Source organism: Podarcis raffonei, chromosome 13 (genome assembly GCF_027172205.1).
Source record: "Podarcis raffonei isolate rPodRaf1 chromosome 13, rPodRaf1.pri, whole genome shotgun sequence".
Lineage (NCBI taxonomy): Eukaryota > Metazoa > Chordata > Lepidosauria > Squamata > Lacertidae > Podarcis > Podarcis raffonei.
The window spans coordinates 49,602,986-49,622,603 of record NC_070614.1 but is presented as its reverse complement, the minus strand read 5'-3'; the positions used below and the strand labels follow the sequence as shown (position 1 = coordinate 49,622,603).

General features: G+C 50.8%; 1 protein-coding gene across 1 annotated transcript; it reads left to right on the top strand.

Annotated features, from left to right (window-relative positions):
• Positions 1-423: 423 nt before the first annotated feature.
• JPH4 (junctophilin 4) lies at positions 424-19,121 on the top strand. The gene is made up of 5 exons (XM_053362934.1): positions 424-805; positions 1,555-2,344; positions 8,396-8,514; positions 12,024-12,646; positions 18,318-19,121. Exons 1-5 carry the CDS (start codon positions 427-429, stop codon positions 18,396-18,398), a joined length of 1,992 nt encoding a protein of 663 aa, XP_053218909.1. The 5' UTR covers positions 424-426; the 3' UTR covers positions 18,399-19,121.
• Positions 19,122-19,618: the final 497 nt, after the last annotated feature.

Here is a 19,618-nt window from a genome sequence, read left to right as displayed (position 1 = left end):
TTGGGGATGCCTGTAGCACGAGGAGTGCTAACTTTTAATACAGGTGTTGCTCTACTGCATGCCTCATAACCACGAAACCTTGGCCTTCTCCTGCAGCCAGCTTCTCTCCTCTGTCCCAGCAAACGGAGAAGCCTCGTGAATCTCTGGTCAGGAAGCCTCCGCCTGCCAGTGGCTCCTTTACATGTCTGCAACCAAAAAAAGCCAGGCCTTGCCCACGCTCTGGCTGTAGCCCTGAAGGCGTAGCTCAGAAGAGAAGCAGGAAGGGCTTCCCCAATGCCTGGCTGCGAGGAAGGAGGCGTGAAGGGCTGAGGTCTCTCTGTGTGGGGCAGCGCCATGTAGAGGCGCCCCGGAGGGGGAGCGGAGGAGATGCGCGCAGGGACTCGTGGGTAACTGGAGCCCGACAGGCCGGGGAGATACGTTACATGAATGTCCAACGGAGGCAGGTTCGAGTTTGACGATGGCGGCTGCTATGTGGGAGACTGGGAGGAGGGCCGGGCGCATGGCTACGGCGTATGCACAGGCCCCGGGGCCCAGGGGGAGTACAGCGGGCGCTGGAGCCGCGGCTTCGAATCCCTGGGCGTCTACACCTGGCCCAGCGGGAACACCTACCAAGGCCACTGGAGCCAAGGGAAGCGGAGCGGGCTGGGCGTGGAGCGCAAGAGCAAGTGGAGCTACAAAGGGGAGTGGAGTCATGGGCTGAAGGGGCGCTCCGGCGTCTGGGAGAGCCACTCGGGAGTGATCTATGAAGGCATGTGGCGCGAGGGCCTGCAGGATGGCTACGGCATGGAGACGTACGCTGACGGAGGTGAGAAGGCCGATAAAAAGCCCTGAGGCAGGGTGGAGTCCTTTCCACGCCGCCCCCCATCATTTGTCCTAGTGTAAAGTTGGCAGTAGGCCCATTCCCCACTTCCCCCACCCACCAAAACACTTTTTCGCCATTTCTCCTCTTTCTTCATTGCTTGACCAACTCTTCCTTCTCCGGTTCCCTAAATCGCTCCGTTGCTCTTGCCACACGGACACCAATAGTTCTTCATCACCCAGCTGTTCTCTCCGTTTCTCCCTCTGTCCATCCATCACAGAGGTGTAGGGGATCGATTGTGAACCCAGGAGTCACGGGTTCAAATCCCTGCTTGGCCATGCAGTTTCATGAGTAGCCTGGAAAATGCCACTCCTCACTTCAATCAAACCCACCATTCTACCCCTGAGGATGAAATACGCTAAACGGATGGGCTCCCCCAAAACCGAAATCAACTCGCTCCCACTTCTCCATCTTGTTTGTTTTTCTCAGTCCTTTCTAGGTGGACATTTCCTATAAGGCCCACCATTATTTTGCATCCTTATTCCTTATCCCTTCTCCACCTGCCACAAGAATAGTGTGGACCTCTGACCCATGTCCTGTACACTGGGTGGTCCTCTTGTAACTGGCAGGTTTGGGGGATCATTCCCCTCCTTTCCACTGGGTCAACTTTCTCTTCCTTTCCCTCAGCCCTTGCTTCATGCGTCTTCTGCATTCCCCAACCTGTTCACCTGGCTAACCTCTCTCTTTCTCCACAGGGACCTACCAGGGCCAGTGGCAGTCTGGCAAGCGGCACGGCTACGGCGTTCGCCAGAGCGTCCCTTACCGCCAAGCCGCCCTGGTGCGCTCGCCGCGCCGCACCTCTCTGGAGTCGCTCCACAGCGAGACCGACCCCAATGCCCCTGCTCCGCCCCTGCCGCCCCCTCCTCTGCCCCCTCCGCCGCTCCCCGGGGACAGCCCGGCCTCGGGGTCCAGGGGCGGCTTTGTCTTGGCCTTCCCTGGTGATCCGGACTTCCCCAAGGGCGCCAAGAAGAAATCGGGGGGCTTCTTCCGGCGTTCCCTGCTCCTGAGCGGGCTGCGGGTGCGCAGGGCCGAGTCGAAGGCCTCCTTGGGGAGCAAGCGAGGGTCCCTCAAGAGCGAGGCCGGGGTCAGCTCGGCCGGGAGCGAGGCCACCACGCTCAGCTATGCTGAGACGGAGCCCCCGGAGCTGCCATCGACGCTGACCATCGAGGGCTCTTCCACCGAGGTCTACGCCGGAGAGTGGCGCGTGGACCGCCGCAGCGGCTACGGGGTCAGCCGCCGCTCCAACGGGCTGCGGTACGAGGGCGAGTGGCTGGGCAACCGCAGGCACGGCTACGGCCGCACGACCTACCCCGACGGCTCCAAGGAAGAGGGCAAGTACAAGCTCAACCGCCTGGTGAGCGGGAAGGTGAAGAACCTCATCCCGCTTCGCCGCAGCAAGGTCAAGGAGAAGGTGGACCGGGCTGTGGAAGTGGCCAGGAGGGCGGTCAGCATGGCCCGGCAGAAGCAGGAAGTGGCCATCGCCAGGTGAGGGCAAAACAGTTGCTTGTGGGTGCGCAGGTGCCGGGAGGCTCCTCCTGTGTAGTTTTATGGGGATGTGGCGCTGAGGTAACTGAGGTCACGCCAGCGAACTCTTTCAAACTGTGTTGGTCTTGAGAGAGAACTGTGGAACTCGCTGCTGCAGGAAGCAGTGATAGCTGACAGCCTAGATTGGCTCTAAAAGAGGATGAGAGAAATTCAGGTGGCTCCTAGTCGCAATAGCTATTCTCTGCCTCTACAGTGAAGAAATAAGGTAAATTTTGAAAGAAAAGTTAATGTTATAATAATATGCAAAATGATATCAACAATAAGCAGTAGATTTTTGGATTTCTTCTGAATACTAGGTGTTGTCAACTACAGGAATAGAGAGCGCTCTTGAGTACGAATCCTGCCTGTGGATTTTCCACAGGTGTCAGTCACTGTGAGGACAGGGTGCCGGGCTAGATTGGCCATTGGCCTGATTCAGCAGAGCTCTTCTTATGTTTGTATGTTTTTACAATGGGAGATGGATCACTTGAGGGGTTTTTGTGGGGTGGGGGGAGGATTATAAAAAAAGTTGGGAAAGATAAGAGGGTGGAACGAGTTTTCCACGAAGTTAGAAAAGGGCTTACTTGAGCCCATTATGGAAATGCATGCAAATACTTTGTTGGCTAGCATTGAAACTGAAATTGTGGCAACAGTAACTTTGGAGAAAGGTGAATTGGTCTGTAGGGCAATATTGGGAAAACAGGGTGCTTGCTTACGACCGCGCTGGATCATTGACGTTTTTGCGATAGGTCTGAGGGACCCACACTAAATTTAATATTTGCTTGGGATTAGGGGGCAGATTAAATCTCCGCCTTCGAAAAAAAACAAATTTATTTTGGATTCTAAAATTCACCACCTGGGGATGGCTGTTTTCCTCCCCCCCCCCAAAAAAAAGTGTGTCTATCTGATGATTCCTGGGCTCTTCTTCAGAAGTGTGGGCCTAAGCCTTTTTTCTGTCCTGTAGATCTGGACTTACGTAAATAGCCTGAGTCCTTCTGCCTGCCTGCCTGCCTAACTTTGCACCCTTCCCTCCAGTTTGGGAGTGCAGGATTATAACCCTGTCGCCCAGCTGAAGTTGGGAGTGCTGCTAGCTGGCTGTGCTTGACTCCTGGTGTTCAAGATAACCATCTTTTCCCCTCCCTCACCACAGAGGCAGCCATTTTAAAAGCAGGACTGGCAGAGCTTCCCTTAACCGGATCCCTGTCCCAGACGTGGACGGATACCTTTATAAACTCCTCCAAGCATGCCTCCCGGGCGGAAAATAAGCTATAAAAGTAATTAACCATAGGTGGGAGAAGACCGTAAAGCCTGTGTGTGTAGCAGTTTGCTTTTCTTAAGCTGGCACTTGGAAGGTGAAAGGAATATCAACTCTTGAGGGGCTGTCCCTATGGACTGAGCGTCAGGACCATCTCTGGCCTTTAAAGCAAAGACATTTTGATGGTTCTTGATGCTTGCCCAGGGGTGCCGCCGCTCACTTTTATTTCCTCCTCTTTTTTATCCCCCCCCTTTTCACAATATATATATATATATTTATATATATATATATATATATATATATATATATATATATATATATTCCCCCATTTGACTCCATGTGTCTTTTAGATGTTCTTAGGCTGCCCTGCTCATCTGACACGCTTTCCTCATGGCTCATTCCTCTACTTTAACATCTATTCTTCCTTTTGCTCCCGCCTTTAACTTGCAAATCAATTGATTTCCTGCTTTTCACACGCACACAAAGCTTCAGAAAAGTGTGCGTGGTGTGTATGGGTGGGGAGAGAAACGTAGCTGTCAACGTTTCCCTTTTTTTAAGGGAAATTCCCTTATTCTGAATAGAAAGAAAAGGGAAAATTTGACAGCTATGGAGAGAAGGAAGGGCCATATAGCTCAGTAGCAGAGCATCTCTCTTGCAAACAGATAGTCCCCACTTTCAAAACCCTAGTAAGGTTGTGAGAAGACTCCTGGTCTGAAAACCCTGGGGATCCATTGCTGTCAGTCATTGTGGACAATTCTGAGCTAGACGGACCAGTGATCTGAGGTGGTGTGAGGCAGATTCCTGTGAGAGAGAGAGAGAGAGAGAGAGAGAGAGAGAGAGAGAGAGGGAGAGGGAAAAGTGTGTGCCTTGTCAGGGCGGAGAACAGGGAGGTAGAGGCTCCGCCAAGGCCTAGCAGCCTGGTGTAGGCTGCCTGGTCTCCTAGGCAACTGGGCAATGGCAAGGTGATTGGCTAGTGGCTGCTATGGCAACAGCAAGCAGCAGCATCTGCTGGGCATGGACCAAGGCTGGGCCGGGATGGAGAGGGGTGGGAGGGGGGGGAATGAGTTGGGCAGGTGTGATCTGCACTTGCCCGTGGTGGTAGGGGGAGACCATAGGGTACGTTCCCAGAGGGGAAAGGGTGGGGGAAGTTGGCCTGGAGGCGTAAAAGCCGTAGGACGAGATACAGGGTACGTGGAGGAGGGTGAGTGTGGGGGTGTTGGGTTGTTACGTTGTGCAGAAGCAGACTGTAAGTGTGGGTGGCTTGCAGGTTGCTGCGTGGGTGATCAGAAACAAGGTGTTGTGAGGGTGGGCACGCAGACTGGTGCGTTCTGCAAGGAGCAGAGCAGGCTGAGGGTGGGAGAGGCACTGGCTGTCGAACGAAGCAGTCTTGGCAAAATTCACTCTTATTTTTTTTTTGGTTAGCTTTGTGAAAACGGTTTTTGAAACGTACTGGGGACGTGCAGCTATTAAAACACCATGCTTAAATGCTGACTCTAAACACGCTCACGAGGAGCCAAGTCTCGCTGACGCCGACAGAATTTACCTCTGAGGCACCGCCGCTTAGATGTGTTGAACGTGGTGTGTGTGTGTTTCTTTTGGGGTACGGCAAGGGATTGAGGGGTACCTGCCCCCTCCTAGATGTTTCTCATTCTTATCAACTTCTGGAAATTTGAAATGGTGTTACGATGCCCCTTGCTCAGAGACAGACAGCATGGGGGCAAAAAGGAGGGGGGCTTCCTTTATAGGACTTACTATAAAAAAAAAGAAGCAAAGCGATGCTTTAGCTTCAGGATTTCCTGTGAAAGAGGAGCTGTGTCACAAAAGAAACTGGGACTCGGTTTTCTAGGAGTTGAGGCCGTTTCACGCTTGACACATTTTGCTAGGATCCGATTCCCAGAGGAGTTTGTTTTGCTGCTTTCCATCCAAGATCTCCCATAGCGGCATACAAGAAAAATTAAAAATCTATAGGAAAACCAGCAGATTAGAAAAGTTAGGCAGCTAGCAGACAGAACAAAGACCAGGGGAGAGGAACAAAATGGAAACCACAGTATTGTGTCAAAAAGAAAAAGAAATCCCACTGGAAAAGGATGGTCTCCATCATCCTTTAGAAGGAGGCGGCGGCTGTGTCTCTTTGGGGCAGTAGATCCTGAAATAAAGTGCCAGCGTTGGTGTGTATCCTTTCCCCAAACAGGAATGCCAGAACGTTCATCATGTTTGAAGGAGCCCAAAGATAAGCTCTGTGTTTTCTGGGAAATATTTTGAGAAGCAGCAGGTTTCCTAACAGATATGCATTCTCTAAAAGTCAATAAAATAGCTTGAGGTATTCAAAAGGTTTTCAGAATTAGTTTGCTGGGCGCTACAGTGACCTGGTTTACACATGACACTAAACCATGGTTTGTTTAAGCCACAGTTCATTTAAGTAACCATGAATTAACCACAAGTTGTCCCACAGGTGAACAAACAAGCAAACCATGACTTATTTCTCCAAAGTTTCTTTTCTTTCCAGCGTCTCTTGTCTCAGGCATTTATAGCTCAGTGAGCTTCTGGGATGGCGAAACAAACCATAGTTATGGCAGGATTTACACATGATACCAAGGCCCAGTTAAAATAAATCAAGCTTTGCAAGCCAACAACAATCTATGGCTTCTCACTGTGGTCTGTTGGCAGTAACCAAAGCGTGGTTAGGCAATGTTCAGGCAATAAACCATTCTTTGGTTAACCATAGTTTAACAAACCACCGCTTAGCATTTTGTGCAAACTAGGTCAGTGGTTTCTAATAGCTATTAGACACATGCAGTTATTATTAATTCACTTTATATCCCCCTTTCCCATGGAGTCCTATGTCCAAAGCTGCTTATAATATCAGTAGTAACAAACAAGGCAGACACCATGGAAGGCAACAGAACTAAAACTGTAGGTTGAAATTGACACGTTCTTTATCAGTAACATGCTATTGAACCTTAATAGCTTGTCTAAACAAATAATATTTCAGAGCCTGCCTAAACAGGCAGCGTGGTGGCTCCTGCCAGAGACTGCGTCCCTGAATTTTGGTGCTAAAAGGCCATCCTCACACCTCCCCATTAAACCTCTGTTGATGACTGTGGCAGATAGATAGTATATATAACAAATAAAATACTATTTACAAATTCTGCAATACCTTTTAAAAGAAAACCCCAAGGCAGGCAGTATAAATGACAATGCCTTTGCCAGCCAGGTTTCAGGTAGGAGAAGTTGCTTCTCAGACTGTTTTGCTGCTACCATAAAGGCATTTCCACATACATGAATTCATGAGTTGGTAGGTTGGGGATTGAGTCCGCTTTCTCGGTTTCCTGTCCCCACATATTCACCTCAAGGTCTTCTAAAGTGGCAGTGCCCTCCAGTTTTTTTGGGACTACAATTCCCATCGACCTCTGGCCCTACAAGAGGACGGGAAGAAGTCAGAGTTAGATTAGGCAGAGGCCTTCTTGAAAAGCTTTGCTATTTAGTTGTCCATTTTTATTTATTTATTATCACAATGCTGCACCCCCTTTTTCGGAACCCCAAAGCAAGTAAGTAAAACAAAAGTTTGCTGTGCATAGGAGAAACTATAGCAGGCTAGGTCTGTACGGCTGGTCGTGTTTGGCCAGTGGAAAACAGGTTGTAGTATTTAGCAATTTGGGAAAGGGAGTGAGATTGGTCGTTACTGCTGCACTGGGCGCTGAGCCTAGGGGGCAATGCAGGGTGCCACAACTATGACATAGTGAGTTGTGCAGAGCAGAAGGCGAGACCGGGGTGTGTGTGCCAAATTTTGGGCTTGCACAGGGTGCCACTGAAATTTGAAAGGCCCAAGTCTGCCATTGCTGGACGTAACGTTTGACTGGTTGGAGTGCAGGGATCCTGTGGCCCTCCAGACATTTTTGCCGGACTACAATTCCCATCAGCCCCAGTTAGTGTGGGTAACAGCTGGGGATGATGGGAGTTGGAGTTCCACAAAGCATCTTGCGCATGGGTAGGCAGACTAAGGCCCGGGGGCCAGATCCAGCCCAATCGCCTTCTAAATCCAGCCCGCGGACGGTCCAGGAATCAGCGTGTTTTTACATGAGTAGAATGTGTCCTTTTATTTAAAATGCATCTCTGGGTTATTTGTGGGGCATAGGAATTCGTTCATTTTTTTCCTCCAAAATATAGTCCAGCCCACCACAAGGTCTGAGGGATAGTGGAGCGGCCCCCTGCTGAAAAAGTTTGCTGACCCCTAATCTAGAGGGCCTCAAGTTCTTCAGCCTTGCGTTTGATTGTATGAGGCAGAACTCCTCAGGCAGCTGATTTGGGTGTCATTTTTTAAAAGTTCTAGATTCAGATAGGTAGCCGTGGTGGTCTGACGCAGTCGAAATATATAAAAAGAATAAAGTATTGTAGCACCTTAGAGACCAACTAAGTTTGTTCTTGGTACAATATAAGCTTCCGTGTGCATGTACACTTTCTTTTAATTTTTTTATATATTTCGATATTTTAAAAAGTTGTATTTTGTTTCTTGACCGCCAGGAAAGGGGACATGTTTGGTTTTCTGTCCCAGGTGACAAAGTAACTTGGTTCGCCTTGTGTACAATACACCTTGAATTTTATTTATTTATTTTTTTGGAAGGGGGGAGATCAGCAGTTGCTGTTCTGCTTTAAGGCAGCCAATATATGTTTTGGGCTGGCCTTGAGGGTGTCGTGAGAAAAATGCTCACATCTCCACCTCAACCATGCAGTTCTCTGAAGCCCTCTTTCCCTCGCAGAGCCGCTGACGCTCGTCTGAAGGCTGCCGCCGCTCTGGGTGCAGCCGAGAAGGCCCTGGAAGCCGCCCGCCTGGCCAAAATTTTGGCTCAAGAACTGCAGCCCATCTTAGCCGAGCCAGGTGAGAGATGTTTGGGATGGTTTGGGGGGGGGAGTGGGGGTTTACCCTGGAAATAAACGCCTCTCTGGCAAATTTACCGGGAGGAACACTTTGGGGGTTACACTATGTCTGACTGTCTTTCTTCCAGGTGGATATGGGGTGGTGAAATTTGGCTTGGTTTGCATGTAAAAGGCAAAACGTACCTAACACTGCCTCTCTTTTGAAATCCGCACATCTCAGAATTTTGCAGTGCAGTTTTCCGGCCAAGAAATGTGGGCAGAAAATCCACCCAAAGTGTGGATGGAGATGCATGAGATCAGATTAGATTATTGGGGGGAAATTGCTTTGCAGAAATGTGTGCATGTTTGTGTACAAAATTGCAATCTGCGTTGAAACGCTGAGGAATTTTCACGAGGAATGGATTTGCCGGCAGCTGTCAAAAAATGGAGAACTGGACATGAGATGACTTCGTGGAGGACAAAGGCTATCAAGGGCTATGCCCTAGCTTTGCGGTCATAGGCGTCACATCTCTGAATATCAGCTGCTGAAAATCGCAAGGGGGGAGAATGTGGCTGCGACCATGTCAGGCTTGCAGGCTTCCTCCAAGCATCTGGTCGGAAGCTGTGAGAACAGGATGCTGGCCTCATCCAGCAGGCTCTTCTTCAGTTCTTAATATTGGGAAAATGAGAAACCGAGAGGAACAAAAATTGGCAGATTCATCCATCCTTACTTCCATTTGTTTCCTTGGGAACATTTTTTTCTGTAAAGGTAAAGGGACCCCTGACCATTAGGTCCAGTCGTGGCTGACTCTGGGGTTGCAGTGCTCATCTCGCTTTATTGGCCAAGGGAGCCGGCGTACAGCTTCCGGGTCATGTGGCCAGCATGACTAAGCCGCTTCTGACGAACCAGAGCAGCGCACGGAAACGCCGTTTACTTTCCCGCCGGAGTGGTACCTATTTATCTACTTGCACTTTGACGTGCTTTCGAACTGCTAGGTTGGCAGGAGCAGGGACCGAGCAACGGGAGCTCACCCCATCGTGGGGATTCGAACCGCCGACCTTCTGATCGGCAAGTCCTAGACTCTGTGGTTTAACCCACAGCGCCACCCACGTCCATTTTTTCTGTAAGAAGTGCTTTTTATTTTTCCATTTCAAGAGGAATTGGGGTGTACCTGTGGGGCCCCTGCATTACATAGGATATTTCTTATCTTATTTTCTGGAGTCCATGGACTGATCTTGGTCTGACACAGCAGAGAGGTTGGGATTTTGGTGCAATGTTAGGATTTTGTGTGTGGATTCTACCATAAATCGGCTTTTTGCCCTAAACTCCTCCCTCCCTCTCCTGAGAGACGCACAGCCCACTCAGTAATCCTGGTTACTATCCCTAATGCTACTGTAAGCTCTTTGAAGGCAGAGATCTTTCTATTTTGCCTGAGGGACTCTGCAAAGTCCCAAGTGTGTTGATGGCGTGCTATCTCTTTCTCTTTGTGTGTCTCCCCTGTGGCCTGCCTCGGGCTTCTTGGAATGGCAGGAACCGGATGCAGGTGAAGGTCAACAATTTTTTAAAAAACACCAGTGTCTTTATTCAAAGAAACCAAAACAGCACAGGCCTAGCGATCCCACCAACTCTTCCCTGTAGGTCTTGCCCCAGGGAGGCGAGGACTGAAAGTCCCTCTGCGTTCCCACAGCTCCCAAAGTCCATTCCTCTCTGGGGTGGTTTTCCCAAGCAATCGGAGACTATGTCTGAGCGCAACCAGTCTTTCCTCTGCTCTTTTCACTTCTCTGTGTGTTCTGGGAGACCAGGGAGAGGGAAGCTGGCTGCAGCAGGAGGGGGAGACTCCCTGGTTTCTTCAGCAGCCTGGCTCATATTTGTCTCCTGCCCCTCTCCTCTCCTGCCTCTGAGTCTGGACTGCTGTCTGCCCCAGCTTCTCCCCACTCACAAAGCCCTGTTACTTCAAGTTCTGTGTGCCCCACCACCAACCCCCTGCTTCTGAGCCTTCTTTCCTTGGGGGTTCCCCAGCTTGTGCCCCCCATCTCCTCTGCATCCAGCCAGTCATGGAGGAAATCAATGTGATAGATAAAATTTCTAACCATAGTCACTTACCCCATTGGAAGTCGAGATGCCTGGATCTGAGTTCAGGGGAAGGGGATCTCTCCAGCTCAGGAGTGCATGCAAAAGGCGGCAGGTTTAATCCTCAAATAGGGTTGGGAAGAACTCCGGCATGAAAGGCTGGAGAATTGCAGATGAACCCAATCGCCTGGCTCAGGAAAAGGCTGCTTCTTGTGTTGCCAGTTCTGCCCTTCTTCTTCTTTTTGAAATCTTTTTTAATTGCAAAATAATAACAAACTGCTTTATACAATCAATCCATGAGATTCTCTGAATCTCGTGACTCCCCCCCCCTTACATGGGTCCTAATAACAATTTTTTTACCAGTCTACATATCAATATATTCTCCATACTTCTCATAACTATGTTATACATAAGCCTCATTGCTTTACAAGTGATTCTTACAGTCCAGCTAACGTTTTAATTTGCTTACGGTGTTCTCAGGTAAATTATTAATTTCCACCATTCTTTTTTAAAGTCCTTATCTTCTTGATTCCTGAGTCTCCCAGTTAATTTTGCCATAGTCCAGCTTGCAATTCTTCCTAGTCGGAATTGTTACTACTTTCCGTCTTTGGGCTAATAACAGTCGTGCAGCTGTTGTCATATACATAAAAAATCTTTTCTGTTCTTTTGGGATGTTGGTACCTATAATTCCTAATAAAAAGGCTGCTGATTTTTTTAAACAAAAGTTATTTTAAGCATTTTCTTCAATTTGTTATATATCATTTCCCAAAATGATTTTGTTATCTTACACGGCCACCACATATGATAAAAGGTACCCTCTTTCTCTTTACACTTCCAGCAGCTATTTGAACTTGTTGTATACATTTTAGCTAACTTAAAGGTAAAGGTAAAGGGACCCCTGACCATTAGGTCCAGTCGTGGCTGACTCTGGGGTTGCGGCGCTCATCTCGCTTTACTGGCCGAGGGAGCAGGCGTACAGCTTCCGGGTCATGTGACCAGCATGACTAAGCCGCTTCTGGCGAACCAGAGCAGCGTACAGAAATGCCATTTACCTTCCCGCCGGAGTGGTACCTATTTATCTACTTGAACTTTGACGTGCTTTCGAACTGCTAGGTTGGCAGGAGCAGGGACCGAGCAACGGGAGCTCACCCCATCGTGGGGATTCAAACCGCCGACCTTCTGATTGGCAAGTCCTAGGCTCTGTACTTTAACCCACAGTGCCACCCGCGTCCCTTTTAGCTAACTTAGTAGGAATCAAACACCACCGGCCAGCTCTGCCCTTCTTGGTCTCTTCCACCTGGAGACAGAATCCTGAGTGTGAGCCCTTCCACCACCTGCCCCAGCTCCCGACCACCCTGGTTACCGTACCTCGCAATGCCCCACTTCCTGTGCCTTTGAACCAAGGGCTCTGAACCCCTGACTCCTCCTGCTCTAACCACTAGGCTCCTCTCCTTCCCCAGAGCCCCGCGGCCGGCTAGATTCGGAAGGCACCGACACGGACTTCCAGGAGTACGACAGCCCCCGGGTCTACGAGAACGGCATCACCCCCTCCGACGTCACCCCGGACCCGAGCTTGCCCCCCAGCTACCCTCCAACGCCGCTGCAGCCCTGGCGGGGGGACCCTCGGCGGACTTGGCCCCCCCTGGAGAACGGAGGCCCCCGCCAGCACCTCCCCCCGGAGGCCTCCGACCCTGAGGACGAGTGGGGCTGCCGGGGGAGCTTCCCTTCCCGGACACCGGGGTTCGTCCCCGAGGGGCTGTGGGAGGGGGAGCAGGAGCAGCTCAGCAGCTACGAGGCGGAGGAGGAAGATTACGAAGGGGCACCCCCACGGCGCCCCCAGCTGGGCAGCCCCGCCAGCGGCAGTTCCGGCAGTCTCCGGGAGGAAGAGGAGGAGGAGGAAGAAGAGGAGGAGGAAGGAGCAGCGGCTTCCAGGCCTTATCCTGCGGAGACCCAGGTGGAGCCAACGCCGGCAGTAGGTCCGGGGACCCCAGAGCTGGAGAGCGAGGAACTGCCTGGGGGTACAGGATGCTTCGTGGCAGAGAGAGAGGAGCCCCCTGGAGCTGTGCGGAGAAGGGAGAGGCAGGTAAGAGCACAGGTTGTATGACTTTCCTGCTGCCGTAGCCCCACTAGGCTGCATAGGGTGTGAAACAGGATGGAGGTGCCTTGGATTGTGGCCCCCTCTCTCCTCGGGGGCCACGAGACACCCAGCTCCCCAGTCGCAGAAGAGGCGGCTGCTTATCAGCAGAGCAATTCCTCTGCTGACCGAAATGTCCCAATTTTGCTTCTTCCGGTTAAAACTTGGGTGGGGAGACATTTTCGCTCCCAGGGCCACATGGCCAGGGAGGGGAATCTTCCAGGGGCCGCATGCCAGTGGTGGGCGGGGACTGGGGCAAAAGTGGGCAGGGCAACAGCTGTGTTTTTACACATAGGTAAAGGTAAAGGGACCCCTTACCGTTAGGCCCAGTCGTGGCCGACTCTGGGGTTGTGGTGCTCATCTCGCTTTATTGGCCAAGGGAGCTGGCATACAGCTTCCGGATCGTGGCCAGCAGGACTAAGCCGCTTCTGGCGAACCAGAGCAGCGCACGGAAATGCCATTTACCTTCCCGCCAGAGCGGTACCTATTTATCTACTTGCACTTTGACGTGCTTCGAACTGCTAGGTTGGCAGGAGCAGGGACCGAGCAACGGGAGCTCACTCCGTCACGGGGATTCGAACCATCGACCTTCTGATCGGCAAGTCCTAGGCTTTGTGGTTTAACCCACAGCGCCACCCGCGTCCCGTTTTTACACATACAAACCTCTGTATCCATCCAGAGGCGCTATCAGAGCTCAAGGGCTCATTCCAGGCAGGTAAAAACCCTCAGGGAGGGCGATGGGCCCGATTAAGTGTTGTGGCCAAGGGGGCAGGGAAACCATTGGTGGGCGGGGCCAGGGACAAAAGTGGGGCGGGGCTATGAATGCCAAGAGGCATTGCCACTGACAGAAAACTCAAAATATGGTGTGAAATAGGGCCAGTGAGGGGGTGTGGCTTGGGAGACTCCTAAGGGCCAGAGGGGCCCAGGGGCCACATTTCTTCTTCAGGCCTCAGGTTCCCTGTTCACCCACCTCTGTTTTAAAGGAGGAGGAGGTGGGAAATAGCCTTTTTCTGCCCTGGAGATTTGCTGCCAGAGACAGCAAGATTGTGTTGGATGGTGTAAGGCAGCTTCCACAGCAGGGAAAGGATCCACATTTGTGTTTATAGGAGAAGCCGACGGCGGGGAGCTGGGACTTTTGCCCTGGGGAGAGTGAGGCCTAGTGAGCCCCCTGGAGAGGCATGTTTGGATATCGCAGAACATGTTGCTTCTGTGCTGTCGTAACTGCAAACACACAGGCATTGCTGCGATTTCCAAAAAAGGGTTTCCACCTTTGCCTGTGTTTTGGCAGATGATTAGTAGGCAGGCCATGAGCACGTGAAGCTGTCCCTCGAATGCTGAGGAAAAACTGAGCCAGTGGAACGTCTACATCTCACGCAGGTCTTAAAAGGCACAAAACCTCTGTTAAAAGGGGTCAGGACGACGTTTTTGTGGCACAAAATAGGCTGTGTGTTAACCGTCCATTTCAGCCCTTCATTTTCTCCCCAGTGATGAGGAAAATGCTTACTATTTCTCAGATTTGAATAGAGTAACGGCCATGGAAGATTTTCTGAATCCCTAGAACGAGGGTGAGGAACCTGAGGCCTGTGGCCCTTATGTGGCCCTCCAAGCTTTCCAACCTGGCCCTTGAGAGACTCCCAAGCCACCCCTCTCACCAGGCCTACTTAGCAACCTCTTTTAAGTGTTTCAGTCTGTGGCAATACTTCTTGGCTGGAGGCCACGGGCTGGGTGATACCTGGTTCTCAACATCACGATATATCAGCAGCTAAATATTGCGATATACGGATATATCACAACATCTGAAATAAGGATGGCGCTCTGTAAAGGCATTGGCTGGTTTCACAGTTTTTTCTGCATTGTGATTTTGCATAGCACACACATCATGATTTGCAATATAATACCAGGTCAAAAATTATGAAACTGATATCACAATATGGACTGGTTTTGGATGATATGTTGATAGCCCAAGGTGGGAGTGTGGAAACTAGGGACCTGTGCAAGGCTCACCTTTGCATTCGTAGCTCCGCCCACTTTTGCCTCTGGGCCCCGCCCACCACTGGCTTCTCCTCCCCTTTGGCTCTACAGAGCGAGCCAATTAACCCTGTCTATTCACTGCTTCTATGAAATTTGGGGATTGGTGGGGTGGGGGGAAATGTCCTTCTTCACATTTCTCCTCCACCTCTGCCTCGCTCAGCCCCACCTTCTGCTGCCCCCTCTGGTCTGGGGCACTAGGAACCCAGAGGACGACTCGGCACCCAGCTCCCATAACCCAGTTTGCACCCGCAGCCACCTGGGATTCTCAGGTGTCATGCAGCTTAAAATCCCTGGGCTGAGTAGCAGCGAAACCAAAAACTGGGGCAGTAGAGCTTCACTGTGCTGTCTCTCGGTATCTCTTTAAGGTGGGGTCTCCCCAGAGGGGCTACAGAAGCCCTGCAGAGGCTTGGAGATTTGCCCTGGTTTTTTGAACACAAGAGTATGGTGGGAATCGCAGCGTCGAGCTGTAATCTACGGAAAGAAAAAAGCGCTTTTCTCTGCATAGACAGATGCTCCCACCCCTAAATATTCTGGGGCAAGTTCCCCTTTTATAAAGCAGGGGATCGAAACACCCCCAAACCTCTTTTCCCAGCACCCCACCCCACATTCAGACTCTGTAACTGTGCCCCTCTTGCATGGAGCTAGGAATAAGACCCGGGAGTCCTTGCCCCAAGCTGACCCCATAGGTCCGACCTACTTCCTCCGAGGAAGCAACAGTTAAATTGTTAGGTCTTTAAGGTGCCACAAGAAACCATTTTTTGCTGCAAAAGACTGGGATCAATTAGATCGTAGCTAGTTCCCTTCCTGTGGGTCCTCATCCCCGCCTTTCGCCCTCCATCCTCTTAGCCCATTTCCTGAAACTGTAATATTCCGTTGCTTCCTAAGCCCCACTGCCTTCGAGAACAGAGTGTCTGGCTTCCACCGCTGTCCCCTTCCGTTGATTTCTCTTCCTCCCTCCCTCCATTTTCTCTGTTTCTTGAGCTCCACGTTTTGTTCTGAGTTCCTTTTCCCCCCTTCCCTGGACCTAGAAGTGATGATACTGGCAGGAAGAAATGGGAGGGGCCGGAGCGGTGGGAGGAGCCTAGTTGCCAGGCCTCCAATGGGGATTGGCCGGCATTCTTCCTCCCGTCTCATAGCAACCAGCATCCCGCACTCAGCAGCATCCCTCTCTGGTCCCTCCTTCCCTACTGCAGCAACGCTTGGCCCTGCCCATCGCTGGAGAGCCGCAGTGGGGGACACTGGGAGTTCGCTGGCAAGCAGGACTGCGGGTCATAAATAATCCAGAGGTCCTGGTCGGGAACAGCAAAGAGGGCAGAGCTGTGTCCAGCCGCCCCCAGGGGCCGCTCTCCCTTTCCCAAAGCGCTCAGGAAGAGTAAACGATAATCAGGTATCCGGGCGAAGGATCCGTTTGGACATTTTCCCACCCTTTGTGGTTGTCAAGAGCCATGTGGACACCCCACACCCGTCCGGTGTGTTGTGCCTCCCCCCCCCCCCATTTAACACAGCCCCACGTGGCTGGCTGGAATGCTGACTCCCGAGTAATTCTCCCCACTGTTCATCTATGAGGGGAATTGCACACGAAAGGATGGCACCCTGCCGAAAGGAGGAGAAATAGCTAGCCCCTCCTCTTCCCAGCAAGGAGGCTGGGGGTGCCTGATCAGCACCCACCCATCGCCTTCCCGAATGAACCCCCCCTCCCGCCTCTCTCACTGCAGCAAGAAGGGGAACGCGAGAGGAGGGCTGACTACACAGTCCGTCCTAAAACCAGAGCACTTGAGCTGAAGAAGAGTTTTGGCCGAGGCTCATCTCGACGCAATACAGTGGTACCTCAGGTTAAGTACTTAATTTGTTCCAGGGGTCCGTTCTTACCTGAAACTGTTCTTAACCTGAAGCACCGCTTTAGCTAATGGGGCCTCCTGCTGCCTCCGCACCGCCGGAGCACGATTTCTGTTCTCATCCTGAAGCAAAGTTCTTAACCCAAGGTACTATTTCTGGGTTAGCGGAGTCTGTAACCTGAAACGTATGTAACCTGAAGCGTATGTAACCCGAGGTACCACTGTATTCCAATTCAAACTCCTCAGCAGGGCCCTTCCTCGGCCTGTCGGCCCCCCGGAATCTGGTGCTCAGATATATCACTCCTGGACTGGGAGGTTCCATTTTGATATTGCTTACAGACCGCTCTTACGAGGCGTGGCTTCAGGAGAACTGAAGACAGGCAGGAAGCAATGCCAAAACTACCATTTGCCAGCTGCGCTGTTGAGCCTTCCCCAGGGAGACATGGTGGGTGATGTCTGCATCCTTTTCACCCGGAATAATAATAATAATAATAATAATAATAATAATAATAATAATAAAAAAATAATAAAAATTTATTATTTATACCCCGCCCATCTGGCTGAGTTTCCCCAGCCACTCTGGGCGGCTTCCAATTGAGTGTTAAAAACAATACAGCATTAAATATTAAAAACTTCCCTAAACAGGGCTGCCTTCAGATGTATTTTAAAGAGAAGATAGCTGCTTATTTCCTTCACATCTGAAGGGAGGGCGTTCCACAGGGCGGGCGCCACTACCGAGAAGGCCCTCTGTCTGGTTCCCTGTAACCTCACTTCTCGCAATGAGGGAACCGCCAGAAGGCCCTCGGCGCTGGATCTCAGTGTCCGGGCTGAACGATGGAGGTGGAGATGCTCCTTCAGGTATACAGGACTGAGGCCGTTTAGGGCTTTAAAGGTCAGCACCAGCACTTTGAATTGTGCTCGGAAACGTACTGGGAGCCAATGCAGATCTCTCAGGACCGGTGTTATGTGGTCCCGGCGGCCACTCCCAGTCACCAGTCTAGCTGCCACATTCCGGATTAATTGCAGTTTCCGGGTCACCTTCAAAGGTAGCCCCACGTAGAGGGCATTGCAGTAGCCCAAGTAGGAGATAACTAGAGCATGTACCACTCTGGCAAGACAGTCCGCAGACAGGTAAGGTCTCAGCCTGTGTACCAGATGGAGCTCGTAAACAGCTGCCCTGGACACAAAATTAACCTGCGCCTCCATGGACATCTGTGATTTGAAAACTATATGCTTTGCACCTTCCCTACCCAAGAATCCTGGGAATTTTTGCCACAGTGCTATGAATTTATTTGGCTAGCAAGCCCTGACCCTTCCTTACAAACCTCGGTTGGGTTTATTTTATATTACATTTTCCCCCACTGCTCTTCGTTGCAAACCACACCAGGAGGATATCGAGAGGAAACAGGCCTTCAGGTTTTGGGGTCCCCAAATCATTTAGTCATTTGCAATGTCGACATACATGCCTTGTGAATAGCGCTCAGAAACAAATAGCTTGTCCCAATGATTAATCTGAAGGCTTCATGTCCACAGTCTGAAGACGTTTTGGCACTCCTAAATGTTTGTATCGGCACCAATGATACCTGTACTCAGAAATATGCAAGTAAACGTTTTTTTAAAAGAGGGGAGAGAGAATCGAGTGCGAATGTTCTGCGGAATGTTTGAATCTGTGCGAAATTTCGTTTTAAGTTTTCGGCAGATGTGGGCCGGTCTTTCTGCCTGACTCCTCCCCTTTCCCCCTCTCTCTCTTCCAGGGAGCCCACCCATTGGTCGTTGCTGCTGTCCTGTTGATTGATGTGAGTCTGGCCTACCTATTCTCCCTCCTCCTCACTTGAGATGGGTGGGGGCAGAGGGGGTGCCTTTGACCCCGTTCCCCCCCCAACGCCCCACGACGACGGTTTGGTAACAGACTCCGATCTCCTCCATCCTCTGCCTTTCTTCCTGGAACCCCCCCCCCTTTCTCTTTTTTCACTCGTCTTTACACCCCCCAACCCTTTGCTGCCTCCTTCCCCCCTCCTTGACCTTTCTAGATTGTTTACATACGAAGGGCTCTCTTTCTACTGGAGATTTCACTGTTTTTTCTTGCTCTTTTTCCTGGTCTTTTCACCCCAGCTCCATAATCCATCTTTCTTAACCCACACTTTGAAACTCGGGGCGGGTGGGGGGGTCTTTTCACAATTATCTTAATGTGGGGAGTCGAGACCAAGGGGGCGAGTTTTGAGCCCTGTGGGGTTTTAAAACATTTTTGGGGACCACGGACTGCAGGGGACCCCAGTCTTGCCTGCCTGCCATGAAATTGCATCCCTGTTGTCTCCTAAGGAGTCGATTCAGAACTCTCCCCCCACCGTCTAAAGAAGATTTGGGGGGATTGAAACTTAACAAAGCCCTGCCCCCCAACCATTCCAGTACACATGAACATTAATCCCCCCCTCAAGAGATGCTCCACACAAGTATAAAGAAGGGGGGGGCAATCTGTTTGCTTAAAGAAAAGGATACCCAATTCGTATTTGTTCCCTCCTCACATTTTTTTTCCTACCAGCAGATGGCGCCGAGAGAAATTGGACACCCATCCCAAGAATGGGGCTCCTTTTAAACAGAGTTTGCAAAATCCTTTCCCCCCCTTTTTTCCACATTCATATTCTCACTTTCTATCTCTCTCTCTCTCTCTCTTTTTCTGTCTGCCACATCCTTTCCCTGAGGGAACCGGAACCTTCTTTTCAAACAAAAACAGACAAAAGAAGAAACAAACAAAAAAAAGGAGAACTTTTTATTTACGCTTTTATAAACCTTTTTCTCGCAGCGTTTGAATAATTAAAAATAAAAACACTATAAATTAACGAGAGGGTGAAAGGGAGATTCCTGTTAGCTTCAGAGAAGGGGGTACCGTTCGATTCCCATATACAGGAAGTCCCAATATGGAAAAGGGGGCATTTGCTAGGCCATACTAGGAATTGCCCTTTTTTCCCCTTGCAGCAGAATTGTGATAGGCAAAAGGTAAGATGCCCTGCTGTGTATATGACAGGTGGAGTGTAGCACCTTGGGGTGCCCCTCTGCC

Bases quoted from the DNA above. Each gene is read 5' to 3' on its own strand.
- JPH4 (XM_053362934.1), top strand. From the start codon at position 427: ATGTCCAACGGAGGCAGGTTCGAGTTTGACGATGGCGGCTGCTATGTG. The intron at 8,515-12,023 runs GTGAGAGATGTT...CTCCTTCCCCAG, and splicing joins GCCCATCTTAGCCGAGCCAG to AGCCCCGCGGCCGGCTAGAT. The intron at 12,647-18,317 runs GTAAGAGCACAG...TCTCTCTTCCAG, and splicing joins TGCGGAGAAGGGAGAGGCAG to GGAGCCCACCCATTGGTCGT.